At 43.4% G+C, this 26,100-nt stretch overlaps 1 protein-coding gene across 1 annotated transcript in view; it reads left to right on the forward strand.

The window, feature by feature from the left end:
* Nucleotides 1-3,281: 3,281 nt before the first annotated feature.
* Nucleotides 3,282-26,100, forward strand: part of LOC127103078 (uncharacterized) — an 86,388-nt gene continuing 63,569 nt past the window's right edge. Inside the window, exons 1-3 of the mRNA XM_051040369.1 lie at nucleotides 3,282-3,441; nucleotides 3,655-6,095; nucleotides 16,554-16,752. Of these exons, the coding sequence (XP_050896326.1) occupies nucleotides 3,282-3,441; nucleotides 3,655-6,095; nucleotides 16,554-16,752 (2,800 nt within the window). The remainder of the gene's footprint in view (nucleotides 3,442-3,654; nucleotides 6,096-16,553; nucleotides 16,753-26,100) is intronic.

Raw genomic sequence — 26,100 nt, forward strand, 5'->3', positions numbered from 1 at the left:
AAAACCTTGCCTCCTGACTGATTCTCTTTCTTCGGCTTAGGACACTGCGGACTGATATGACCCAACTCTCCACAGTTGAAACAAGTCACAGTCTTCAACCGGCAGTCTGCAGCCAAGTGACCACCTTTTCCACATTTGAAACACTTCTTCTCATTACTGGTACACTCATGGATACGATGTCCAGCTTGACCACATCTATAACACTTAACAGGAGCACTAGAGTCTCCCCCACTAGGCCTCTTCATCCCACTCTGCCTCTGAAAACCTTTGCCAGCTGCATACGGTTTCCCACGATCAATCTGATTCTTACCTTTCCTATCAACCCTCTGCTGATAGCTCTCAGCTCTGGCCTTGGAATCCTGTTCAAATATTCTGCAACAGTCAACCAAATCAGAAAACACTCTAATCCTTTGATACCCAATAGCCTGCTTGATCTCGGGACGCAACCCGTTCTCAAACTTCACACACTTGGAAAATTCTCCAGCAGCCTCACTATAAGGAGTATAGTACTTTGACAGCTCTGTGAACTTCGCAGCATACTCAGTAACCGACCTGTTACCCTGCTTCAATTCCAAAAACTCTATCTCTTTCTTTCCTCTGACATCTTCTGGAAAATACTTTCTCAGGAACCTTTCCCTGAACACAGCCCAAGTGATCTCAGTATTCCCAGCAGTTTCCAACTCAGTGCGGGTAGCAACCCACCAATCATCAGCCTCCTCTGACAGCATATGTGTACCGAACCTGACCTTCTGGTTATCAGCACACTCAGTTACTCTGAAGATCCTCTCGATCTCCTTCAACCACTTCTGAGCACCATCTGGATCGTATGCTCCCTTAAACATTGGAGGATTGTTCTTCTGGAACTCACTCAGTTGACGAGCAGCTCCCATTCCCACAACATTCGGATTTCCTCCAAGTACTCCAGCTAGCATACCCAGAGCCTCAGCAATCGCAGCATCATCTCTACCTCTTCCAGCCATCTCTATTCTGAAAACCCAAACAAGCTAAACAATAAGTACTGATAGGGTTAAACAACACCTATCCCGTACAGGGGAAACAGAATAACTACGACTCGACACGACCGACTATGCTCTGATACCACTAATGTAACACCCTCTCTAAATACCCCAAATTATTATAATTAAAATAACAATATGTTCATCAGAGTAATTATGCCCCAAAGGGTGTCACACAATCATTTCACAAAAATCATTAAAATATCCTGTCATGCTCATTTCTTTAATCAAATAAGATTCTTTGCATAAATCGCAGCGGAATAATTCAACATCAATGTAAAACATGTAACACAATACATGTCAATCATTCAACAACAGAAATCAAATAAATTAAAACATCCCCTCCCGATGTTACATCTATCAGAGCATGACCCATAAGAACTACTCTAGACTCCAAGCAATTGCTTCTACTCAACTCATTTCTCGTTACCTGAAAAATAGGTGTAAGGGTGAGTATCTCAATCAATATAATGAGCATTATAGAACAATATGTAATGCTAAGTAATTAACACGTTAATTCACCCTAATCAAACCACGCATTCAGCAACAGCAATATTCGTTCAAACATCATACTCGACAGTAGATTCTCAACCATATTCAACATCAACAATATAACACACAATACACATATAATACTGGAATACATCCATTCATATTATATGCCATACATTTATTATGCAATGAGACTCTATGCATGCGGTACCGACTATTTGTGAACATATAGTTCAACCTCACCGTCCAAATCCAGGCACGGCTACCAAGCTCACTAGTCCCACTCATTTGAGACATAGTGACTCACTCACTAATTCCTCACCATGGGAATTAGCTACCACCCCAAATGGGCCATGAAATGCACGCTACTCACCTAGCATGCAAACAATCAACAACAGTCCAAAAATGACTAAACTCACTAATTCCTCACCATGGGAATTAGCTACCACCCGAAGGCCACAATATGCATGCTAATCACCTAGCAATGCAACATCAACAATAATCAAGAATAGACACATGCTCACACTCTAAGCCATAATACAGTCTATTCACAAATGTATACATTCACATCATCATGTATACCATCACACATCATCAACATAATTAATCACAAAAGCATATCATATCATGCCACAAAAGCAAACACAGTATTAGCACACTCTACTAATACCTATGCCACTCAAAACAACGGGAAATGATCCCTATCACATCATGCCTCAGCTAAGTCTCACTACTCAGCCTAAACAGTCAAAAACTGCACAACAGTAGCACAGCAAAAACACAATTCTGCCCATACGCGTATTGCCTCTGCCATACGCGTATTGCCCAAACCTGGCCAACTCATACGCGTAATACCCACTCTCATACGCGTATTGCGCGTTCCCTCGCCCAACTCATACGCGTATCACCTGTCTCATACGCGTATGCTACGCGTATCAATCTCCTATTACGCGTACCAACAGAGACCAATTCACGTTTAAAATGTCATCTTTCTCTCCCATACGCGTAGGCTTTCCCCCATACGCGTACCAACATCTCATACGCGTATTGCCTAGTGCCATACGCGTATGACCAGAAACCAGAACTCTCAGATCTGCAATGGCTTTTCTGCTACGAGTTCTATTCGATCTAACCTCCCACGGTTCAATTCTTACACAAAATCACTCCTATCGTCTTATACACTTCATATCCTGTTCAATCTCACAAAATCCTAACACTATTCCATCTAATTTCTACGGATTTGCTTCGATTTATCATCCAATTCCATTCATCAATCATTTTCACAAATTCACCATACTCATCCAATTCAAAGGTAAATTAAAGGTCTATCACTACCCATGACATATTATCATATAATACCCGTTAATCAACGATAAACCCCCCTTACCTGAGTTAATCCGGCGGCTTCCGAGCTCCAAGCTTCTCCTTCCTTCAACCTTCGTTCTCTGGCTTTTTGCCCTTTTCCACGTTCTGCCTCTTTTTCCTTTTTCACGTGAAAACAATAAACCTTTTTTACCAAATGGGACCTTTTTACTGATTTCCACTTTTATTCCAATTATAAAATAATAATCCAATAATAATAATCCCAATAATTATTATTCCACAAATAATAATATTAATCCAAACTTCCAATTATTCAATTAAATCAATAAATAAAATATTAATTTAAATTAAATAATTAGCTTATGTTAATTGGGGTGTTACACTCCTCACCTAGGAGAATCTGTCTATCACGACCCTACCCCAAGTGAGGATCCTGGTCTCAATGATAGAATGGATGAATTCCAGGATCAGTTTGCGGAATTACAAAAAGAGATAAAAGCTCTTCGTGGGAAAGAACTGTTTGGCAGAGATGTAAATGATATGTGTTTGGTTCCAAACGTAAGGATGCCAGCAAAATTTAAACTACCAGAATTTGAAAAGTACAAAGGAAGTTCTTGTCCACGGACCCATTTGGTTATGTACGTGCGAAAGATGTCAATGTACACCAACGACCAAAGGATGCTCATTCATTGTTTTCAAGACAGCCTTACCGGTGCAGCTTTACGCTGGTATATGGGATTAGACAGTTCTCAGATCAAAACTTTCAACAATTTAGGCGAGGCCTTTATCAAACATTACAAATACAACCTTGATAATGTGCCAGACCGAGATCAGTTGAGGTCCATGCAACAAAGAGAAAAGGAGACATTCCGTGAATACGCGCAAAGGTGGCGCGAAATTGCAGCACAGGTTGTTCCACCTATGGAAGAAAAGGAGATGACGAAAGTGTTCTTAAAGACTCTTGATACTTTTTATTACGAGAGGATGATTGCAAGCGCTCCTACAAACTTTACTAACATGGTAAACATGGGAGTCCGTTTAGAGGAAGCAGTTCGAGAAGGGCGTCTAGTCATAGAAGGAAGTTCATCTTCAAGCGGGGCAAAGAGGTACGGCGGTTTTATGAAAAAGAAGGAACAAGAAACTAATGCTGTGTCCTATAATCATCCAAGAAGGATCAATTATCCTTACCATTCCCAACACCAACATATAGCAGCCGTGACTCCAGTAATCACTTCCGCTTCAGTTCAAGTCCAATACCCTCAGCAGCGTACCAACCGCTTCCAACAGAATACTCAGTATCAGCAACAACATCAACCTCAACAACATCAACATCAGTTACAACAATGTCCACCACAGCAGCAAAGAAGAACCAATTTTGATCCAATTCCAATGTCATATGCAGAATTGTATCCAGCTTTGATCGCTAAAAACCTTGTGCAACCACGACCACGACCTCCTGTACCAGAAGTGCTACCTTGGTGGTACAAGCCAGAGGTATCTTGTCCCTTTCATCAGAATGCTCCAGGTCATGACTTAGACAACTGTTTTGCTTTAAAGTTGGAAGTACAGAAGTTGACAAGAGCAGGTATCCTGACCTTCAAGAACATGGGTCCCAATGTGAAGGACAATCCAATGCCAAGTCATGGTCCTTCATCAGTGAACAATATAGAAGGTTGTCTCAATGAACAGCGTGTTACGAAGATAGAGGAGATTCGGCAGTCTTTGGTTGAAATTCATTCTGTTTTATGTGCTCATGGTCTATTCCAACATGACCACCAGATCTGTGGTACATGTTCAGTCAATTCAAGAGGTTGTAGAAAGATTCAAGATGATTTGCAAGGCGTCCTTGATCAGGGTTTGATTCAGATTTCTAGACAAGTGAGTTCTCCAGAATCACAAGAACAAGAGGTGAATGTCATCATTCCTTGCTTCAACATTCCAGAGAAAGTAGAGATAGCTTATCATCCGAGGGAGCCAGTGGTGATTTGCCCTCCGGGCCCAATGCCTTACACTTCAGATAAAGCGGTCCCCTACCGCTATGCAGCAACTACTATTGAGAACGGTAAAAAGGTCGAGATTAAAACCTTAGCCTCAGTTACCAATATCGCAGCAAATAGCCGAATGACGCGCAGTGGCCGCGTGTTCGCTCCGCCGGTTATCCCAAGTAGAAATGTTGAGAAAGATCCAGTAGTCGTGGTACCAGTGACAAGAGAAGCAGAAGGGCAAACAAGCAATTCAACCCTTGACAAAGAAACAGATGAACTACTCAGAATTATCAAGCTCAGTGACTACAAAGTGGTAGATCAGTTGCTACAGACACCGTCAAAAATCTCGATCCTGTCCTTATTATTGAACTCAGCTGTCCACAGAGAAGCACTACTGAAGGTGCTTGATCAAGCCTTTGTAGAACAGGATATAACAGCAGAGCAGTTCAACAATGTTGTAGGCAGCATCACTTCGTGCAATGGCTTAGGCTTTTGTGATGAAGAACTGCCAGAAGAAGGAAAGAATCACAACTTCGCTCTCCATATCTCAGCCAATTGTCAAGGGGATTCTTTGTCTAATATCCTAATTGACACCGGTTCATCTCTGAATGTCATGCCCAAGTCTACCTTGTTGAAGCTAAAGTACAAAGGGGGGCAAATGCGGCACAGTGGAATTATTGTGAAAGCGTTCGATGGATCAAGAAAAACAGTCATTGGAGAAGTTGATTTGCCTATTGGTATTGAACCACACGTATTCCAGATCACTTTCCAGGTTATGGACATAGTGCCAGCTTATAGCTGTCTGCTCGGACGCCCATGGATTCACGAGGCGGGTGCCATTACATCCACGTTACACCAGAAGTTAAAATTTTTCAAGAATGGGCAAATAGTGACGGTTAATGGGGAGCAGGCTATGCTGATTAGCCACCTTTCATCGTTTAGTGTGATAGAAGCAGACGAAACGGCTGTTCAAACTCCATTTCAGGCCCTGACCATCGATGATTACAAGAAAAGTGAAGGTTCAATCGCGTCATTCAAAGACGCCCAGCAGATTGTCAAGACAGGTCCTACAGAAATGTGGGGCAAGGTGATAGAGTTGCCAGAAAACGTTAACCATGCAGGATTAGGCTTTGTTGATGGAAAACAAGTGCAGACTTCAGTGGTGCGACCTTTCAAAGATATCTTTCACAGCGGTGGGTTTATCAACATGGTAGCAGTTGAGGAGGATACTTTTGAGGGAAAGACAGAAGACGAAGGCCCCAGATTTGTGACACCAGGAGTAGTTATGAAGAACTGGACCGCAGTTGACATCCCACATTGTGTCCACATATCAAAGTAATTAAGCTTTTCAGTTTTCAAAAATCTTCCGCTTTAGCCCAAAGCGCGAAGCATTAATTTTGTAAAATGGGCACTTTTGTCAAAAACGTACTATCCATGAAAAAGACCTTTTGTGTTCCTATACACTTGTGTCCTTTTATCTTTTCAGCTTTTTCGGAAAATGGTAACACAAAAAAAAAACCTTAAAAAGAACACATTTTTGCATGTCATGGTCAGTCCTCTAAAAACAATTGTTTGTACAGGTTACTTAAACCCGTTGAACACAATGACATCATGCCCTCTCCCAACTTTGAACATTCTGTATTCGAAGCTGAAGAGGAAGAGTGGGATGAGATTCCAGAAGAGGTCGCCCGCCAACTTGAAAATGAAGAAGACACTATTTAGCCATACAAGGAGCCTTTGGAAACAGTCAACTTGGGTTCGGAAGAAAATGTGAAAGAAGTCAAAATTTGAGCATTGTTATCCCCACAGGTCAAGGAGCAATTGATCAGCCTGTTGAAAGAGTATGTAGATGTGTTTGCTTGGTCTTATCAAGATATGCCTGGTCTCGACACTGACATCGTAGAGCACAAGCTACCTTTGAAGCCAGAATGTCCATCGGTCAAATAGAAATTAAGAAGAACACATCCAGATATGGCCGTCAAAATTAAAGAAGAAGTTCTGAAGCAAATAGATGCTGGTTTTCTTGCCACTTCAGTGTATCCATAGTGGATAGCAAATATTGTGCCAGTTCCTAAGAAGGACGGGAAGGTACGAATGTGTGTCGACTATCGTGACTTAAATAGAGCAAGCCCAAAGGATGATTTCCCCCTGCCTCACATTGACATGTTGGTAGACAATACAGCAAAGTTTGACATATTCTCCTTCATGGACGGATTCTCCGGGTATAACCAGATCAAAATGGCTCCCGAAGACATGGAAAAAACTACATTCATAACACCATGGGGAACATTCTGTTATCAAGTGATGCCGTTTGGGTTGAAGAACGCAGGTGCTACTTACCAGCGAGCCATGACAACGCTCTTTCACGACATGATGCACAAAGAGATTGAGGTTTATGTGGATGACATGATCGCGAAGTCTCGTTCAGAAGAAGGTCACTTAGTGGATCTATTGAAGCTGTTTCAACGATTGAGGAAGTTCCGTCTTCGCCTCAATCCGAACAAATGCACATTTGGCGTCAGGTCAGGTAAACTCTTGGGCTTCATTGTCAGCCAAAAAGGCATTGAAGTTGATCCAGATAAAGTAAAAGCTATCCAAGAGATGCCCGCACCAAAAATAGAAAGGCAAGTGAGAGGTTTTCTAGGACGATTGAATTACATATCCCGGTTTATTTCTCACATGACTGCCACTTGTGAACCTATCTTCAAATTGCTGAGAAAGAGTCAGAATTGTGTTTGGACAGAGGATTGTCAGAAAGCATTTGACAGTATCAAAGAGTACCTCATGGATCCTCCTATCTTGTTACCACCTGTTGTTGGAAGACCGTTGGTTATGTATTTGACAGTGCTTGAGAATTCTATGGGCTGTATTCTGGGTCAACAAGACGAAACTGGAAAGAAAGAGCATGCCATTTACTACTTAAGCAAGAAATTTACTGACTGTGAATCACGATACTCCTTACTCGAGAAGACATGTTGTGCATTGGCTTGGGCTGCTAAGAGATTGAGGCAGTATATGTTAAGTCACACCACTTGGTTGATATCCAAAATGGATCCAATCAAGTACATTTTTGAGAAGCCTGCACTCACTGGTAAGATTGCAAGATGGCAGATGCTGTTATCAGAATACGACATTGAGTATCATACCTAGAAAGCTATCAAGAGCAGTGTGTTGGCTGAGTACCTTGCTCACCAACCCGTTGAAGATCACGATGATAATGAGGATGAGTTTCCTGATGAAGATGTCATGTTCCTAAAATCCAGAGATTGTAAAGAGCCACTTCCTAAAGAAGGGCCTGAACCAGATTCTCAATGGGGTTTAGTATTTGATGGAGCTTCCAACGTTTATGGACATGGAGTAGGTGCAGTCATTATCACTCCAGAAGGTTCTCATATTCCTTTCACGGCAAGAATTTGCTTTGAATGTACAAACGACATTGCTGAATATTGTAACACCTCAAAATTTGCCCTCCTCTCTTGGGACTGGCTTAACATATTGCATTGCATTTTTAGGTCATTAGTTATTGCATATTGCATATCATGTGGTTACATTGTGCAAGTCATCCTCATAAGTCTTGGTCAGAAGATAAGGGACTAATGTGCAAGCTAAGGTTTCATTGGACTGGTCACTAACTATCTGAGGGTGGTGGTCCAAATTAGGGTTTCATGGTTCTCAAGGAGATTGGTCTACATCTTGGTTGCAATGACACATCATCATCATCATGGTCTTGTTATCACCAAGAGATTCAAGGGATTGATCAGATACTTTGAGATTAGGGTTTTGACCACTGGTCAACCCTAATCAGTTGCATTGGGCCAATCAGGGCATGGCATGGAGATGGGGTCTACAATGGATATGGGGATCATTTCATGATTGTATTGAGCTTATGGAGGCTAGGGTTTCATCCTTGAGCCATTTCATCAGAGGAGTTTGGGGCTCAGCTTGATCAGTGCATTGCCAAATTCATCTATCAGTTGAAAAAGTCAACTGTGGTCAACTGTGCTTGATTTTATGGATTTGGAGGTGGGAGAGAGTTGGATATACTTCATGCATGTTGAAACAAGTTTCATTTGACATGTCAAAGCTCAAGAATGAAGAAAATAAAGTCAGAAGAAAAATTGCAAAAAATAGAAAGTGACTTGTAATGGAAGTTTCCAAAAATGGAAAGTTTTTCACTTCAAAATTACATGTCCAAAAAAGCTTCAAATGAAAATTTGTCCAACATGAAAGTTGTAGATCTTGCTCTCACCTTTCCAAAAAGTCCAAGAACTTGAATTTCCCATGTATGGTTGGCAAGTTATGGTCCATTCATTTTCCAAAAATACCTATAATTAAAGTGGCATAACTTTCACATGGAATGTCCAATTTGGGTGATCTTTTTGTGAGCAAACCCCATTTCACATGTACTTTCATGGTGTATGGTCCAAATTCATCAAAAATGGTCAATGCAAAAAGTCAAATTTCAAGTGGATTTAAGTGCATTTTTGGTGTGAGATAGTGAAATTGAGAAGTACAAGGCCAATTGACATGAGAACCATTCCAACACACTTCAAATATCATTTAGGACTTGTATGAACTGTCATGAGCTGTCATGGTGTATAATTGGAGAAGGGCATTTTTGGACTTTCATTGAAATTGCATTTTCACTAATCTTCCAAATTTTGCTAATTTGAGATTAAGAAGTGGATTAAGGTGGAGTATATATTGTTAATCATAATAGAATTTGTTAACACAATCACAATTCTCAAGATTTGTAACCAATTTTCCCTCCATTTTCTCTCAAACTCTTCAAGCTTCATCAAGCATTTTTGATCAAAACTTCATCAAATCTTCACCAAATTGAGTAATTCTTTTTGATTCATCTTCCACATACCTTAATCCACATCTGTTTTGGTGAATTCGTGGCAAAGACCTCAAGAATCTCAACTGTTCAAAGTGAGCATAACAATGGTGATTTGATAATTCTTGCAACTGGAGCTGTTTTGGATCGAGCTAGCTATTCCATTCAACTTCCTATACCTCAATCATCATCTGTTTGGAGCTTTAGCATCGTGAAACCTCAAGATCAAGCACTGCCTTCATCATTAGGTATTTTTTCGAATCTCACCATTGCTTAAATTATTAGGCGGTTTTTATAAATCTTTGGATGTAGATTAACATGCTATGCTTAGTTTTTGGTTTGGTTGATTATTGAGAGAGATATCACGATTTTAGGTTTGATGTTCATAACTCTTTTTGATCGATCCCCCTGCCATGGTTAGAGTTAGGGCAAATGAGTTACATATCTTGAATCCTTGTGGAAAGACGGTTCTATTGGTTATAAACTTGTTGATTTTGGTGAAGATTCGTTGTTCATCAAAAATCTGGAAATCTGGGCTTGTTCTTGTGAAGAACGATGAACAATTGTGTGTTTGATCCATATTTTTTGCCTTGCCATTTGAAATGTTGTTTGGCGCCACCATCAACCAATCAGAACACGCCCTGGCCACTAACTGAAACGGCGCCGTTTTGGCCGGTGTTTTAAAATTTACAAGATTGCCATTGTCTCATTAAATTAATTGTTATTTCATTTTTCTTTTTCATTTTAATTTCATTTTGATGCCATGACTTAGAAAATTCATAGAGACCTCAAAACTTGTCCAATTTTGGTGAGATTTTTTTTCATGATGATCATTGAGATGTGTAGAATTTAATGATGATTTTTGTGGATTTTTTGCATGTGTAGAAATTTAATTGGCCTAGGGCTTGGTTCAATGTGCTCATTTTGTATATACCATGCCATATCCTTCATGAAATGATGATACCTTTAAAGAAATTCATGAAATTTTTTGTGCCTGTTCTGGACATCTTGATGGTGATTTTCATGTAGAGTTTGTGATTTTTGGATACTTGGTGAAGGAGTTATGAATTTTTGAATTAAGGTGTGACAATTTGTGTCACACCAAGCTAGGTCAACTTCATGATTTTATTTAAAATGCTTATGGATGTTGGATTGAGACAATTTTTTTGCATAATTGAGCATTGATATGTCAAGATTACATGTGAATTTTGCTGGATTTATTGGTTGCATTTTCTAATTGATTGAATATTTTCTTCCCTGTGTGCTCATTTGGTAACTTTGTGTGACACATGTTGGTATTTTGTTTGTGAAATTCTCATAGTGTATTGGATGAAGGTGAAATTTGGTATGAGGATTGTAGACACATTATAGGTCATTGTGGTTTGAATCCCATTCATTTATCTTGTTGTGACACTGTTTTATGATTTTTGGAAGTTGATGTGTGTTTGGATACCATGTGTTGGCTTGTTTGAACTTGTCTGAACTTTATGATTTTCATTGACCTACTTCCTTTTGTCCAATTGAGATGAAAATTGACATGCTATACATTGAATGTGTCCTGTTTAGGTGTGAATTTTTGTGGAATTAATTGAATTGTTTTGATATGGATTTGATTGAGATCTTTCTGTTTGGACTTTTGGTGTTGCAAATGACCTAGTTTGTGATAAATTGTGCATGAAATGATAATGGTGAATGGTATGAGCATGGGACCAATTGGTTTTGTTTTTAATTTGTTTGAATGTGATTTAGGATAATTTTCACTTGCTGTTTTGATTTTTTTATCCCCTTTGGACCCTAGGCTTGGCCTAGTGGTCTTGTTTCTCACATTTGGTTTGGATTTTCAGGTTAAAAGTGCAAAAGGCTTAAGGAGAAAAATTCAAGTTGTAAATTGAGATTGTTTGATGTTGTAAACTAACATTGGTTTTGTGTTGTAGGGTTTGATGCTTGAGCTTGAGCTCATGGCTTGCACTTGTGTGCATTAACTTGTGTTGACTGTACAAATTGACTGTTTGACTTTTGCTGTTTACTGTTGATTTGTCTGAGTACTGATGATACTTGATTGATTTCAGGTACATTTAGTCGCTTACAGTTCTTTAAGAACTCGCTTGCTGCTGCTTGGTTTTATAAACCAGTTGAGGTAGACTCTCTTGTCTCCATGTAGTCTGGAAGACCTGGCTTGTTATTTAGCCAGGCAACTGTCTGAAGTCCTCCTTAAGAGGCGATGTTTGTGATTGTTTACTTTTGTGCCAAGCAGGTAAAGACCTCTATGAGGCAATTGGCGGAACCCAAGGGATATGCAATCTATCCCCCGCTATTCTGTTGAGTCGTCCCTCTTCTCACACCACTGTGTTGACGCATTGAGACATTAACCCAAGATCTTGTTCTGTTGCACAGTCGAGTCAGAGTCTTGAGCGTAGAAGGGTCCCTCCATTCTGGACCCACGCTCCTTTGTCTGAAGCTCTCCCTGGCCAGGGATAAGAGCTGTGAAGTCTAATCTTCACTCACCTTTCATCTGCTTCACCCTGACTCTCAATGTCAGGGTTAAGAGCGAATACTACCTTGTACAGATGACTTGCCTCGGCGGTCCACCCTTGTTTGAGCCTCACTTGATTGGATATAGTGTGTGCTATGTGAAATGTTTGTTTTATTTTGATTGATGCTTGCATGCTTGCTTTCTTCCTGGATAGGATTAGCTTGCTGTTGTGCAAGTAGGTAGAAACCATAACATAGGGCAATGATGCATGATAACACTAGGCTCGAGTACAGCTCCCTGGTAGTGTGTCTTCCCTTGGTTTCTGGCTAGAATTTCTTTCCGTTTCTGGGGAACTACATCGCCCTGATCCTCGTTCCAGACGAGGTATGTAGGCAGGAGACCGTGCGAGGTCTCTCCGGGCACTTTTTTTCTTTGTGTGTGTGTTTGCTTGTTAATCTGCTTGTGTGTCAGGATATGGACGTAAGCCCAGCGATTGGCTGTACATATCCTGATTGTGTTTGTTTGGTTCGGAAGCCGATGTAAGCCCAGCGATTGGCATTCGGGTTCCAGGTTTGCCTGTGGGTGTGTGTGTCTTGTTTGGCGTGCGTGAGCCGAACTACGGCAGCTCTGATTCTCGTTCCAGACGAGATACGTAGGCATAGGATGCGATGTCCTATCGAGCTCTCTTCCTCTTAACCCCACCTGTGTTGTCTTCGATGCGTGTGTGTGTATGGTGTTTTAGCAACCTTTTCTTTTCTTAGAGCGTGGATCCCGTCGAGTACGACGGACGTGAGGGGTGCTAATACCTTCCCCTTGCGTAACCGACTCCCTTACCCTTTCTCTTTGGTCGCGAGACCATGCTTTTTCCAGGTTTCTCTGAGCGTTTCCTTTCCCTATCTTGGGATAAATAACGCGCAGTGGCGGCTCTGTTTGTTTTTTTGTTTTAGCCCGCCGGTTGTTTTTCGCAGATGCGACAGCTGGCGACTCCACTGTGGACTTAGAAGTTGACATGTGCTGGTCCATTTTCCCTAAGCGAGTCCTTCCTAGCGTTTTAGGATAGTTTAGGTTGCTTGTTTTGCTTTATTTATTGCATTTATTATTCTAACCATATATATTTGCATAAATATTTGCATGCATCATACTATCATGTTGCCGTCCTCTGTGCAGGTGGTTCCTCTGTTTGGGGTGGGTGTTCTGAGTGGGGCTAAAACCCAGGCCCGAGTATACACCTAGGATTAGTGTGGTCTCACGTTCCTCATTTGCTTTATCAGCATATTGTTGCAACGTGACATACCACAAGCCAGACGAGGTTCATTTGATAGTGCTTTCCTCTGTGGGGTACTCCACTTTGGTTGAGTTACTTCATCTGAACTATTGACTCTGGTGACCGATCATTTCCCGGATCTTTGGTTTAGACGATCTTAAGGGAGCTACAATGGCACACCCGAAAGGGCAAACCCATTGAGTATCTCCGCCCAATTGTCGAGACTATTATCCGCCTTAGGATGACCTGTTTAGAATTTACCTGTGAGGGGAGGGTGATTCTTTCAGATGCATGTTCAGATGGTGACTGTGATGGTGATTATTGGTTCCGTGGATCAGAGCCGTATTTATGAGTCGGATTTATGGCCGTTTATTTCAGAGACGCTGAAATGTTGTCCGAGTTATTTATCAGTGGGGATCCGTTTATTTCAGGATTCCCCGGGCCGATTCAGAGGTTGTGGGTATCTGCTCAGAGTTTTGTCAGGTGATGATGATGATGATGTATCTGTCTGCCGTTTATTTCGGAACCCTTGAGATGGATTGGTGGTTACATTCTCCTTCAGAAGGTTGTGATCAGTTCAGTGGTCCGGGCTGTGGTTCAGAGCAACAGATGATCAGATGGCTTGGAGGATGGCAATGCATTGCATTCATTCATCAACATCATTACATTTTGCATTTACCTACATCTAACACATGTTTACCCATATGCAGGGACATTTTGGATCGAGATCCTGGTTGAGAGATTTCTGCTCAGAGATGAGGACCGGTTTGAAGCATGATGTTGCCTACAGTTTCTTTAACCCAGAGATTGACGAGCTGAGAGATATGATAGCATTGATTACACCCGACCATGTGGGGATGTTCAGAGAGGCACACGGTAGTATTCTGAAGATGGTTTTCAGACTCACAGACAGCGACAGGAGCGCCATTCATACTCTTCTCCAGTTTTATGACCCGAGGCTGAGATGCTTTGTATTTCCGGGTTATTTGTTGGGACCTCTGATGGAGGATTATGCTAGCATCCTGGGTGTTCAGATCCGCGATCAGATTCCTTTCTGTGCTATTAGGAGAGAGCCTGACGTCCTTGGGATTTCCTGTGCTCTTTATTTGAGTCCGGAAATGGCTAAGGAGGGTTTGAAGGAAAAGGGGAAATTACCGGGTTTTCATTTGAGTTTCTTGGAGGCAAAAGCCAAGGAATATGCTGCAGTGGGTAACTGGAAGACGGTTTGTGCGGTGATTGCTGTAAGCATTTATGGGATTATTCTGTTTCCTAATCAGAAGATCTTTGTGGACCATAATGCTATCAGATTATTCATGCAGAGAAACCCTATTCCTACTCTGATCGGAGATGTCTATTACTCGGTTCATAACAGAAACGAGAAGCGGCGTGGTGGTTTGATCCGGTGCTGTGCTCAGTTACTCTTCAGGTGGTTTATGGGGTATTTGCCTTCCAGAGGTGCTTTTGCTCAGCTTGATCCTTCGGTCAAGTGGTCCTTCAGGTTGATGGGGTTGCAGGCTGATGACATAGCATGGACTCATAATGGTTTGGCTGGACGGAATTTTATATATAGCTGCGGGGATTTTCCCAATGTGCCTCTCATAGGAGTTCAGGGTTGCATTAATTACAACCCAACGCTTCTTAGGAGACAGATGGGATTTGCTATGGAGGTTCCTCCCCTTGAGTGTGAGACTCAGGAGTCCTTTTATTTCCCGGTGGAGGGTAATCAAGCCAAACTGATGCAGGTGTCTGGGTCATGGCGTAACATTCAAAGGAAAGGAAAGGTTCCGTTTGGCAAAGTTAACTGTCGGTATTTTCCTTTATTTGATGATTGGTTGCGGAAGAGGATAGAGCTCACACTTCTACCATTTCCAGGAGGTGATCCTCGGTGTCCTATGATTGAGGGTCCGAGTTCTTCTATCAGTATGGAAGAATTTCTTGAGATGAAGAGGGCTAGAGATCAGTTGCTTGCGGAGAAAGCGGAATTGGAGATGAGTGTTGCTCGGATTCAGACGGCTAACCAGGAGATCAAAGTGAAGATGGAAGATCAAGACAAGCGACATGCCCTGGAAGCAAAGCGCTTTGAGATGGATACTGCCTACTATGGGAAGGTTAGTCAAGCCTTAGCGTCTTCAACAAAGGAGCACGACATCACCAAAGAGAGATTGGCTAGAGCTTCAAAGGTCATTGAAGATGAGAAGAGGAGGCAGATTCTCGTGAAGGATCAGAGGGACGACAGAGTCAGAGTTCTCATTGCTGAGTGGGAGGCCAAGCTGAAGGTTAAGGAAATGGAGAATGTGAAGATCATCGCCGAGAGAGATCATTACATTGCTGAGAGAGATCACTACTTCAGGCAGATGAAGATTCACCAGAAAGAGGTGGGGAGATTACAGCAGGAGAACACCGAGCTCAGGTTCGCCGCAGAGTTCGCGAGGATGGAAGATGAGATAGGGCCATCTGTGGGACCCTCATCCGGCTAGATCTTTCATTTGTATGGATTACCGTCAGGCTTGTTGACGGAATTCATTTGCTTGTATTTCTTTCCTGATTCTGGAGATTTGTATCTGATTTGATGTATGACTATGGCACTTATTGTGCATGTTGTTATGTGATGGTTATTTTCATTCAGTGATTGATCTTCAAGCTTTATTTGCTTTACCGTATGCACTCACACAAGCACACACATGGTTAGGGGATATTTTGCTGAGTCATATATCTCTGATCTGTATGATGAATCAAATGCTGAATGTCAGAATATTGCTGTCAGATTATTATTTGTCTCAATGAAGCCAGGATCAAGAGACAAAGTGTTCCTCCTGTGGATAAACACTGCATTCATGCATTGATCATAATGACTTGTGTTTTATTTTGCAGGTATCTGTTGCTAACGTGCTTGATTGTTTCAGGAATCATTGCTCGTGCTCGTAGAGCTGTACCTTTGCACTCAACTCGTCCTCACCGATACTTCACAAGGCGCAACACTCCCAGACTGATGGATCTTCCAAGTACTGATCTCCTCGAGCTGAAGGACAAGATGAACGAGCTGATCAACATCATGCAAGGCTTTGCAGTTGGTCAGAAGGCTCTGGCTGATAAGGTTGAGAAGCTCGAGCGGGCTTCTGCAGCAAACAGTGGTGTAAACCTGGATGGTGTCTCCAACCAGGGGCTGGGGTCCAGAGATGGTGGTAAGAGGACAACGGTCGGTATTGTAAATAATGCTGCTGGTTTCGGTGGTGCTGGTGGTCAACCCGGTCAGGGGCCAAATTTGAAGGATAGTCTTTTCCCTCCATTCTTTGGTGTTGAAGACGATAGAGAGGAGGACAGGGAGGCTGATCAGTTTTCAATGCATAACGAGCCTTTTGGTCAGTATAGTGCTCCACCTCAGAACAAGGAGATTCAGCTGCTGGCTGAGAAAATTAGAGCTCTGGAGAGCTATGCCACTCCTAGGGTGGTTAATATGTCAAACATGGGGCTGGTGGAGGGGATTGTGATCCCACAAAAGTTTAAAGCGCCCGCGTTTGACCGATATAATGGGAGTTCTTGCCCTGAGACTCATCTTCAGGCCTTTGTCCGGAAGATCTCAGCTTACACTATGAACCAAAAGCTGTGGATGTATTTCTTCCAGGACAGCTTGTCCGGAGGCTCACTGGAATGGTACACTAAGCTCAAGTCCTCAGATATCAAGAACTGGCAAGATCTTGGGGACGCGTTCTTTAAGCAGTATCAATTCAATGCTGATATGGCTCCGAGTCGTACCCAGCTGCAGGGTATGTCTCAGAAAAACAGCGAGGGGTTTAAAGAATATGCCCAAAGATGGAGGGAGTTGGCTGCTAGAGTGCAACCTCCGCTTGTGGACAGGGAGATGTCTGATCTTTTCATGGGGACCCTGCAGGGGGCATATGCTGAAAGGATGGTTGGTTGTCCAGTGACCAACTTTTTAGACATAGTTGTGGCCGGGGAAAGGATTGAGAGCTGGCTGAAGCTCGGAAAGATACAGGGTAGCGCCTCTTCTTCAGGGTCGAAGAAGCCTTTCAGCAATGGTCAGAGGAAGAAGGAGGGAGATACCAGTGCTGTCTATGCACAAAGAGGACCCAGTAGGGATCGTTACTTTCAGCACACTGCTGCAGTAACTATTCCTGCTGAGCAACAACAACAGCAACAGCAACAACCTCAACAACAGAGACAACCGTTTCAGCAGAGGCCATAGAGGGCCGGGTACCAAGTCAGGGGCCGAATGAATGACAGACAGTTTGATAGGCCTCCGGTGACTTATTCTTTTTTACTGAAAAAGTTGATGGATTTGGGGTTAGTACAGACCAGAACGCTGGCACCTTTGAGACCTGATCAAAGGCCAGCCAACTATGATGAAAATGCCAAATGTGAATTCCATTTGGGTGCTCCCGGACATAATGTAGAGAACTGCAAAGCTTTTAAGCACGTAGTTCAAGACCTGGTGGATTCGAAGGCAATCAACTTTGCACCATCTCCCAATGTTAATGCCAATCCCATGCCCGCGCATGGTCAAAGGGGGGTGAATGCCATTTCTGAAGAGAATAGAGTTGGGCTGTTAAGTGTGGATCAGTTGAAGACTCCTCTGGCTGAGGTTAAGAGGCAGTTGATGATGAATGGGGTCTACCCGGGTTGTAATAATGATTGTGCTGAGTGCATTGATTCTGTCAATGGGTGTCCATGGTTAAGGAAGACTGTCCAGGGTCTGATGGACAACGGAAGTATATTGATTGAGAAGAAAGCTGATTTGGGGAAAGATGAGGTCTCCACCATAACAATTTATTTTGATCCGGTGGATTTGTCTACTCTTGCTGAAGCGGCTCCAGTTACTATCACGGTACCTGGACCAATTCCGTACAACAAAGAGGATGCCGTGCCGTGGCATTATGGTGGAGAGATATACTGTAATGGGGAGAAGATAGATGACTAGATTGCAAGTGAAACCACTATTTCAAAGGTGGATAATGCCGGTCCCAGCGGTTTCACTCGTAGTGGGAGATTATTTGCTCCAGAGGCCCTGAGGGGAGGAGAAGGAGAAAAAGAGAAAAAAGAAAAGGCCGAGGCTTTAGCCAGGGCAAAAGGGAAGGCGGTGGTTAATGATAGTACTCCAGTGGTGACACCGGCGCCTGTGGGGTTGGATGAAAAACTTGATGATGATGCAGAGGAATTCTTAAGAATCATCAAGAAGTCTGAGTACAAGTTGGTTGACCATCTGCAGCAGACTCCCTCCAAAATATCCATTCTGTCGTTGTTGTTAAGCTCTGAGGGGCATAGAGAGGCTTTACTGAAGATCTTGAAGAAAGCCTATGTTCCTCAGGAGATTACGATAAATCAGTTGGAAACGGTCGTGTCTAATGTGCATGCCAGCCGTGGGCTGGGTTTTACAAACATGGACCTGACTGTGGATGGGAGAAATCATAATCGGGCTCTACACATTGCAATGGAATGCAAAGGAGCCGTGCTTTCGCATGTGCTGGTTGATACCGGCTCCTCTTTGAATGTGTTGCCAAAGAAGGCTCTGGCGAAGCTGAACTGTGATGGGCTGATTCTGACCCCGACTGATTTGATAGTGCGGGCATTCGACGGGTCAAAGCGGGCTGTATTCGGAGAGGTTGAGCTTCCTGTGAAGATAGGCCCAGAGGTGTTCAAGTCGACTTTCTATGTCATGGATATCCAGCCGGCATACAGTTGCTTGTTGGGTAGGCCATGGATCCATGCTGCTGGGGCAGTGACCTCGACTTTACACCAGAAGCTGAAGTATATCTAGGAGGGCCAAGTCGTCACTGTGTGCGGAGAAGAGGACATCTTTGTCAGCCACCTGTCCTCGTTTAAATATGTTGAGATGGACGGCGAGATCTGGGAGACGCCAAGCCAAGCGTTCGAAACCGTTAAGGTGGAGAATGCTCTTTTTGCTAAAGAGGAAGAGAAACCGTCTATATCTTCATACAAGCAGGCCGCTGAGGTGGTAAAGAATGGAGAGGCTCCTGGTTGGGGCAGAATGATGGATATCTCTGCGAAGAAGGACCGCTTTGGAGTGGGGTACCAGCCGAACAGAGGCTCGGGACAAGGCAGAGGGCGTCGTACGTCAGTCACATTCACTAGTGCCGGAATGCTGGATCCGGATCACATCTGCATGATGAGTGACGATGCTGACAGCGACTGCGACATGGACCGGTGGATAAAGCCGTGCGCACCAGGGATGTTTTTCAGTTAAAAGCGGTGTTCCCTGTTTTTCATTTATTTTTGCGGTTTAAAAATAAAAACAAAATAAAAATGGCAATGTTTTCATTTTTTCTTTTTTTAATTTGTCTCACGCCGGTTCTAAGCAATGCATGAATCAACATTCATGCAGATGCGATATCTCTCCGGATCTCATTGATAATAATCCTGTTACACCCTTGTATGACTTCGACAATCCAATCTATCTTGCTGAAGAAGAAGACGAAGAAGATTGTGAACTGCCAGGGGAATTAGCCAGGTTGTTGAAACAAGAGGAGAAGGTGATTCAGCCGCACGAAGAGCCGATTGAGATTGTGAACTTGGGTACCGACGAGGTCAAGAAAGAAGTGAAAATCGGGGCTGCTTTGGAGGAAAGTGTCAAGAGTAGAATGGTGGCATTGTTGAAAGAATATGTCGACATCTTTTCCTGGTCTTATCAAGATATGCCAGGGTTGGATACCGATATCGTTGTGCACAAGCTACCGTTGAGAGAAGATTGTCCTCCAGTGAAGCAGAAGTTGCGCAGAACTCGACCTGACATGGCCATGAAGATTAAAGAAGAGGTGCAGAAGCAGTGGGATGCTGGTTTCCTTGCTGTCACTAATTATCCGCCATGGGTTGCAAACATTGTGCCAGTCCCGAAGAAGGATGGGAAAGTGAGAATGTGTGTGGACTACCGAGATCTGAACAGAGCTAGTCCGAAGGATGATTTTCCACTACCTCACATCGATGTGTTGGTAGACAATACAGCTCAATTCTCGGTGTTTTCTTTCATGGATGGCTTTTCTGGCTATAATCAAATTAAAATGTCGCCAGATGATATGGAGAAAACAACGTTCATTACACCATGGGGTACATTTTGTTACAAGGTGATGCCATTCGGTCTCAAGAACGCCGGTGCTACTTATCAGAGGGCTATGGTGACTTTGTTTCATGATATGATTCATCATGAAATCGAATGCTATGTTGATGACATGATAGCAAAGTCCCAAACAGAAGAGGGGCATTTGGTAGATCTGGCCAAGTTGTTTGACCGGCTGAGACAGTTCAGACTGAGGTTGAATCCGAACAAGTGCACATTCGGAGTGCGGTCCGGTAAATTGCTGGGGTTCATTGTGAGTGAGAAAGGAATCGAGGTTGATCCTGCAAAAGTAAAAGCAATAAGAGAAATGCCTGAACCGGGAACAGAGAAGGAGGTTCGTGGTTTCTTAGGTAGATTGAACTACATTTCACGGTTCATATCTCATCTAACAACCACGTGTGAACCGATATTCAAGTTGTTGAGAAAAGATCAAACGGTCAGGTGGAATGATGATTGCCAAGCGGCATTTGAAAAAATAAAAGAATATTTGCAGGAGCCTCCGATTCTGATGCCTCCTGTGGAGGGGAGACCGTTAATTCTGTACCTGACAGTTCTCGAGGGGTCTATGGGGTGTGTATTGGGACAGCATGACGAGTCTGGTCGAAAAGAGCATGCCATATACTACCTTAGCAAAAAGTTTACCGACTGTGAAACAAGATATTCACTGCTCGAGAAAACTTGCTGTGCTTTGGTCTGGGCTGCTCGCCGACTAAGGCAGTATATGCTGGTTCATACCACTTTGTTGATTTCCAAGATGGATCCAATCAAGTACATTTTCGAGAAGCCAGCATTGACCGAACGGGTTGCGAGATGGCAAATGATTTTGACTGAGTATGATATATAGTATACATCTCAGAAGGCGATCAAGGGGAGTGTATTGTCTGATTACCTCGCTCAACAACCCATTGATGATTATCAACCAATGAAGTTTGAATTCCCTGATGAGGACATCATGTTTCTCAAATCGAAAGATTGCGAGGAACCAATCCCGGAGGAGGGGCCTGACCCTGAATCCGAATGGATTTTGATGTTTGATGGGGCCGTTAACGTGAATGGAAGCGGTGTTGGTGCTGTTTTGGTTACGCCGAAAGGATCCCACATTCCTTTTGCTGCCCGGCTAACATTTGAGTGCACCAACAACGTGGCTGAATATGAAGCTTGCATATTGGGGATTGAAGAGGCGATTGATTTGAGAATCAAGAACCTTGTCATATATGGAGATTCAGCTCTGGTGATAAATCAAGTTAACGGAAAATGGTATACGCATCAGTCTCATTTAGTGCCGTATCGAGATTATACGAGGAGATTGTTGACGTTTTTCACCAAGGTGAAGTTGCATCATGTGCCTAGAGAGGAGAATCCTTTGGCAGATGCTTTGGCTACTTTGGCCGCCTTGATTAAGGTGCAGTGGTGGAATCAGTTCCCTAGTGTTGAAGTAGGTCGTCTGGATAGACCGGCTTATGTGTTTGCTGTTGATACAGCGTCTGATGATGAGAAGCCGTGGTATTATGATATCAAGCGCTATCTAGAGACTCAAGAATATCCTGAGGGGGCATCTAAGAAGGACCGAAAGACTCTGCGGAGGTTGGCCATGGTGTTTTATCTGAATAAGGATGGGGTTTTGTATAAGAGAAATTTTGATTGGGTCTTGCTCAGATGTGTTGATAATAGAGAAGCAAGCCAATTGATGAAAGAGGTTCATGAAGGTTCGTTTGGTACCCATGCCAGTGGGAATGCAATGGTAAAGAAGCTGCTGAGAGCAGGGTATTACTGGATGACAATGGAGGCCCAATGTTTCAATTTCGTGCGGAAGTGTCATAAATGCCAGATTTATGCTGATAAGGTGCACGTGCCTCCAAATCCGTTGAGCTTAATGTCGTCTCCATGGCCGTTTGCTATGCGGGGCATTGATATGATCGGAAAGATTGAGCCTACAGCTTCGAATGGGCACAAATTCATATTAGTGGCTATTGATTACTTCACCAAGTGGGTTGAAGCAGCCTCTTATACGAATGTGACGAAGCAGGTCGTTGCCAGGTTTCTCAAGAGAGACATCATTTGCAGATATGGGGTTCCCGAGAGAATCATTACTGATAATGGTTCTAATTTGAATAATAAGATGATGGCAGAGCTGTGCCGGGAATTCAAGATTGAATATCACAATTCTTCTCCCTATCGTCCGAAGATGAATGGGGCGGTTGAGGCAGCAAATAAGAATATAAAGAAGATTGTGCAGAAAATGGTGGTAACTTATAAAGACTGGCATGAGATGTTGCCGTTTGCATTGCATGGGTATCGAACGTCGGTGCGTACATCTACTGGGGCAACTCCTTTCTCATTGGTATATGGAATGGAAGCTGTGTTACCCGTTGAAGTTCAGATTCCCTCTTTGAGAGTCCTGATGGACGTGAAATTGCAAGAGGCTGAATGGGTAAGGACCCGGTATGAAGAGTTGAGCCTAATTGAAGAAAAGAGGCTAGCAGCCATCTGTCATGGGCAGTTATACCAGCAACGGATGAAGCGTGCTTTCGACAAGAAGGTGCGACCTCGGGTATATCACGTAGGTGATATGGTGCTGAAAAGGATCCTTCCTCCTCAAAACGATCGAAGGGGCAAATGGACGCCAAATTATGAAGGTCCATTCGTGGTCAAGAAGGTTTTCTCTGGCGGAGCCTTGTTGTTAACGACCATGGATGGCGAAGATTTTCCATCCCCTGTGAATGCGGACGCAGTTAAAAAATACTTCGTATAAAGAGACCCGCTGGACGAAAAGAATAAAATAGTCCAGGCAAAAATGGGCATCCCGGCGAACCAAAAACAGAAAGAAAAGGTTCGGGCAAAAATTAGGGATAAAATGAAAAACTGTACACCCGGCAAGTCGAAAACCTGAAAAGGCGACTTGGGAAAAAATGGGTATCCCGGTGGACTGAAAACCTGAAAGGGCGGTCCAGGCAAAAGAGGGATTAAAACGAACAACTGCGTCTAGCATGATCGTTTGCGCTTTGGTTAAAGCATCATGGATAATACCCGGTAGGGAGCGATCAGAAGCGTCTTATTCAGAAGGCAGAAAACGGAGAGTCTGAGGACATATGGGGTGTAACCGAGTTGGAACTCGATGAGATCACGAGTTTCACATTGCCATTAGGATAGATTTTTCCTTTTGAGCGCAATTACCTCTTTTCAGGAATTGCTTCCTTTGTATTGCTCAATTTGAGCCACACACTTTTCAATCAATAAAAAGCATATTCAGTCAAATAATTCTTGTTTTTGTTTTTCATTACCGCTTTGATTGCAAAAACATCCGATTATTTTTGATAAAGAATCTTGCATTTTTAAGACATACAGGTCCCTTCCAATGCATGTTTATAAGATTGGAAGCTTGAAATCTTATTCGGAAGGTTGGGTGACCCAAGTGTTGAAATCTTGACACGCCTGGGGCACGGTTTTATCTGACGGTCTGTTTTGCAGGTGCTGTTAGGTATTTTCACTCACTTGCAGGTTGTGATGGAAAACAAATCCCCAGGGAGTCCGATCAGGGACGAATGAATATGAAGGGATGACGAAGAGACGTTGAGATGTACGACGATCCTTGGAATTAATCAAGAAGACTCTTCAAAGTCGAAAGATTGGAAAGTCTGTAGAAATTCCCCGCAGGGTCCAATCAGGGACGAATGAATGGGTAGAAAATGATGAGAAGACGTCGAGGCGTACGATGATCCTTGATTTTAATCAAGAAGACTCTTCAAAGTCGGAAAATTGAAAAGTCTGCATAGTCCCCAGGAGTTCGCTCTCCGTCGAGCGCGGAGCGATTGGGAATACAAGATGATGGAGCAGAAAAGGTCCAGACGAGTCTGGGAGTTCTCAAAAGTGGAAAGCTGATACGAGATTGGGAGGCGGATACCGTGGTTCGACGAGTCGACGGGTGTTCTGTACCAACTTTTCTCATTTCCCCAGCTAAGTCCCCAAGCAGAGTTGTGAGGACTAACTCCCTAGCAGATCCAAGGTCTGTGGATCCCCTAGCTGAGTCAGGATGGTTATCCCCGACAGGTTTAAAACGGTGTTCCCTCAGCAGCCAGGCCTGAAGGTTGCTATTCCCCGAGTGGAGCGGGTTTCAATGAAATATATCTCCAGCAGTGTTCATCCTACCAGTGGATTGGATGAGTTTCCGTAGCAGACTGATATCTGCATCCCCAGCTGAGTCGATTCTACCTATGGATTGCATGGGTTGTCCCCAGCGGAGTGGCATTCGCTTCCCTAGCAGGGTCAGGATGGTTATCCCCAGCAGGTGTCAGATCGATGCTTCCCCAGTCACCAGGCCTGGAGGTTGCTGTTTCCCCAGCAGAGCTATCTGTGAGCATTTCCCCAGTGAAGTCGCCAGGTATCTGTGAGGGTTCCCCAAAGCAGAGTCGGGATTGACATCCCTAGCAAGTCGAAGACTGTTGTATCCCCACAGAGAGCGTTGGTGGCTCTTATCCCCTGCGGTTTCCCGAGCGGATTGGGTGCAAAGGAGGTTCTTCCCCAGCAAGGGTTACCTTTTCCAGCAGCAGCAGTGCTATTCCCCAGCGGGGTGGAGATCGGAGTATTGACGAGTTCCTCAACGGAGTGACTCGTGCTCCCCAGTAGAATCCCTTGAGGGGGACGCTTTTTATGCATTCATCATGTAGAATAAGCATAGCATGTTGCATAGAAAAATAAACCGCGTAGCATTTCCATGATTATGGAGCATTACGCAGAAAAAGTCATTCATCATATTGCAAGCATAAGCTAGTCTCAAGCCGTGGTTATCGTTTGAGAAGTGGTTTTTCCCAAAGGTGAAGAGGTGTTACTCCGAGGAGTTTAGCCTCATGATTTAATCAAAGATGTTCCCCAGTAGTACGATACTGGAGGAGGATTTCTGTCGAGTAAAGATGGGAAAGGTTGTGCGATCAGCGCAATTCAAGCCGTGGTTACCGCTTGAAGTTTTGGTTTCGCCGGATGGTGAAGGTGTTACTTTGAGGAGTTTAACATCATGATGTCAGATCAACAATGTTCTCCAGTAGTGCGATACTGGATGAAATTTTTTCCGTCGGACGGAGATGGAAATGAAATCAAAGGACGTCACGCGATCAGCGCAATTTTCGGGGTTCAAATGGAGAAAGGGAAATGTCGAGACATTTTCTGGAGATCGGGGTCTAAACGGAGAAAGGGAAATGTGGTGGCATTTTCTGGAGATCGGGGTCCAAATAGAGATTGGAGTTGAAGATTATATCCAGGATGAGGTCCTTAGGATTATCTTCTGTTCATGTGTCACCTTAGACTTTGGCTAAGGCCAGTGGAAGTCGTTATGGGTGTCTTCTGAAGAAGAGATGCACATGTTACCTTCCTTTTGTGAAGGTGTACCCTCTGATATGTCGCCCTCAGAGTGGTTTGGTGTTATTTCCGACGTTGCCAGCGGAATTATCACGAGACATTTTCTGGAGATCGGGGTCCAAATGGAGAAAAGGAAATGTTGAGACATTTTCTGGAGAGCGGGGTCCAAATGGAGAAAAGGAGACACGAGGTGTTTTCTGGAGAATGGGGTTCATTATTTTGGCAAACAGGAGAACGGGGTTCAAATGCAGTGATCGGGGATCATTTGCGC

The sequence above is a fragment of the Lathyrus oleraceus genome, chromosome 7 (genome assembly GCF_024323335.1).
Source record: "Lathyrus oleraceus cultivar Zhongwan6 chromosome 7, CAAS_Psat_ZW6_1.0, whole genome shotgun sequence".
Taxonomy (NCBI): domain Eukaryota; kingdom Viridiplantae; phylum Streptophyta; class Magnoliopsida; order Fabales; family Fabaceae; genus Lathyrus; species Lathyrus oleraceus.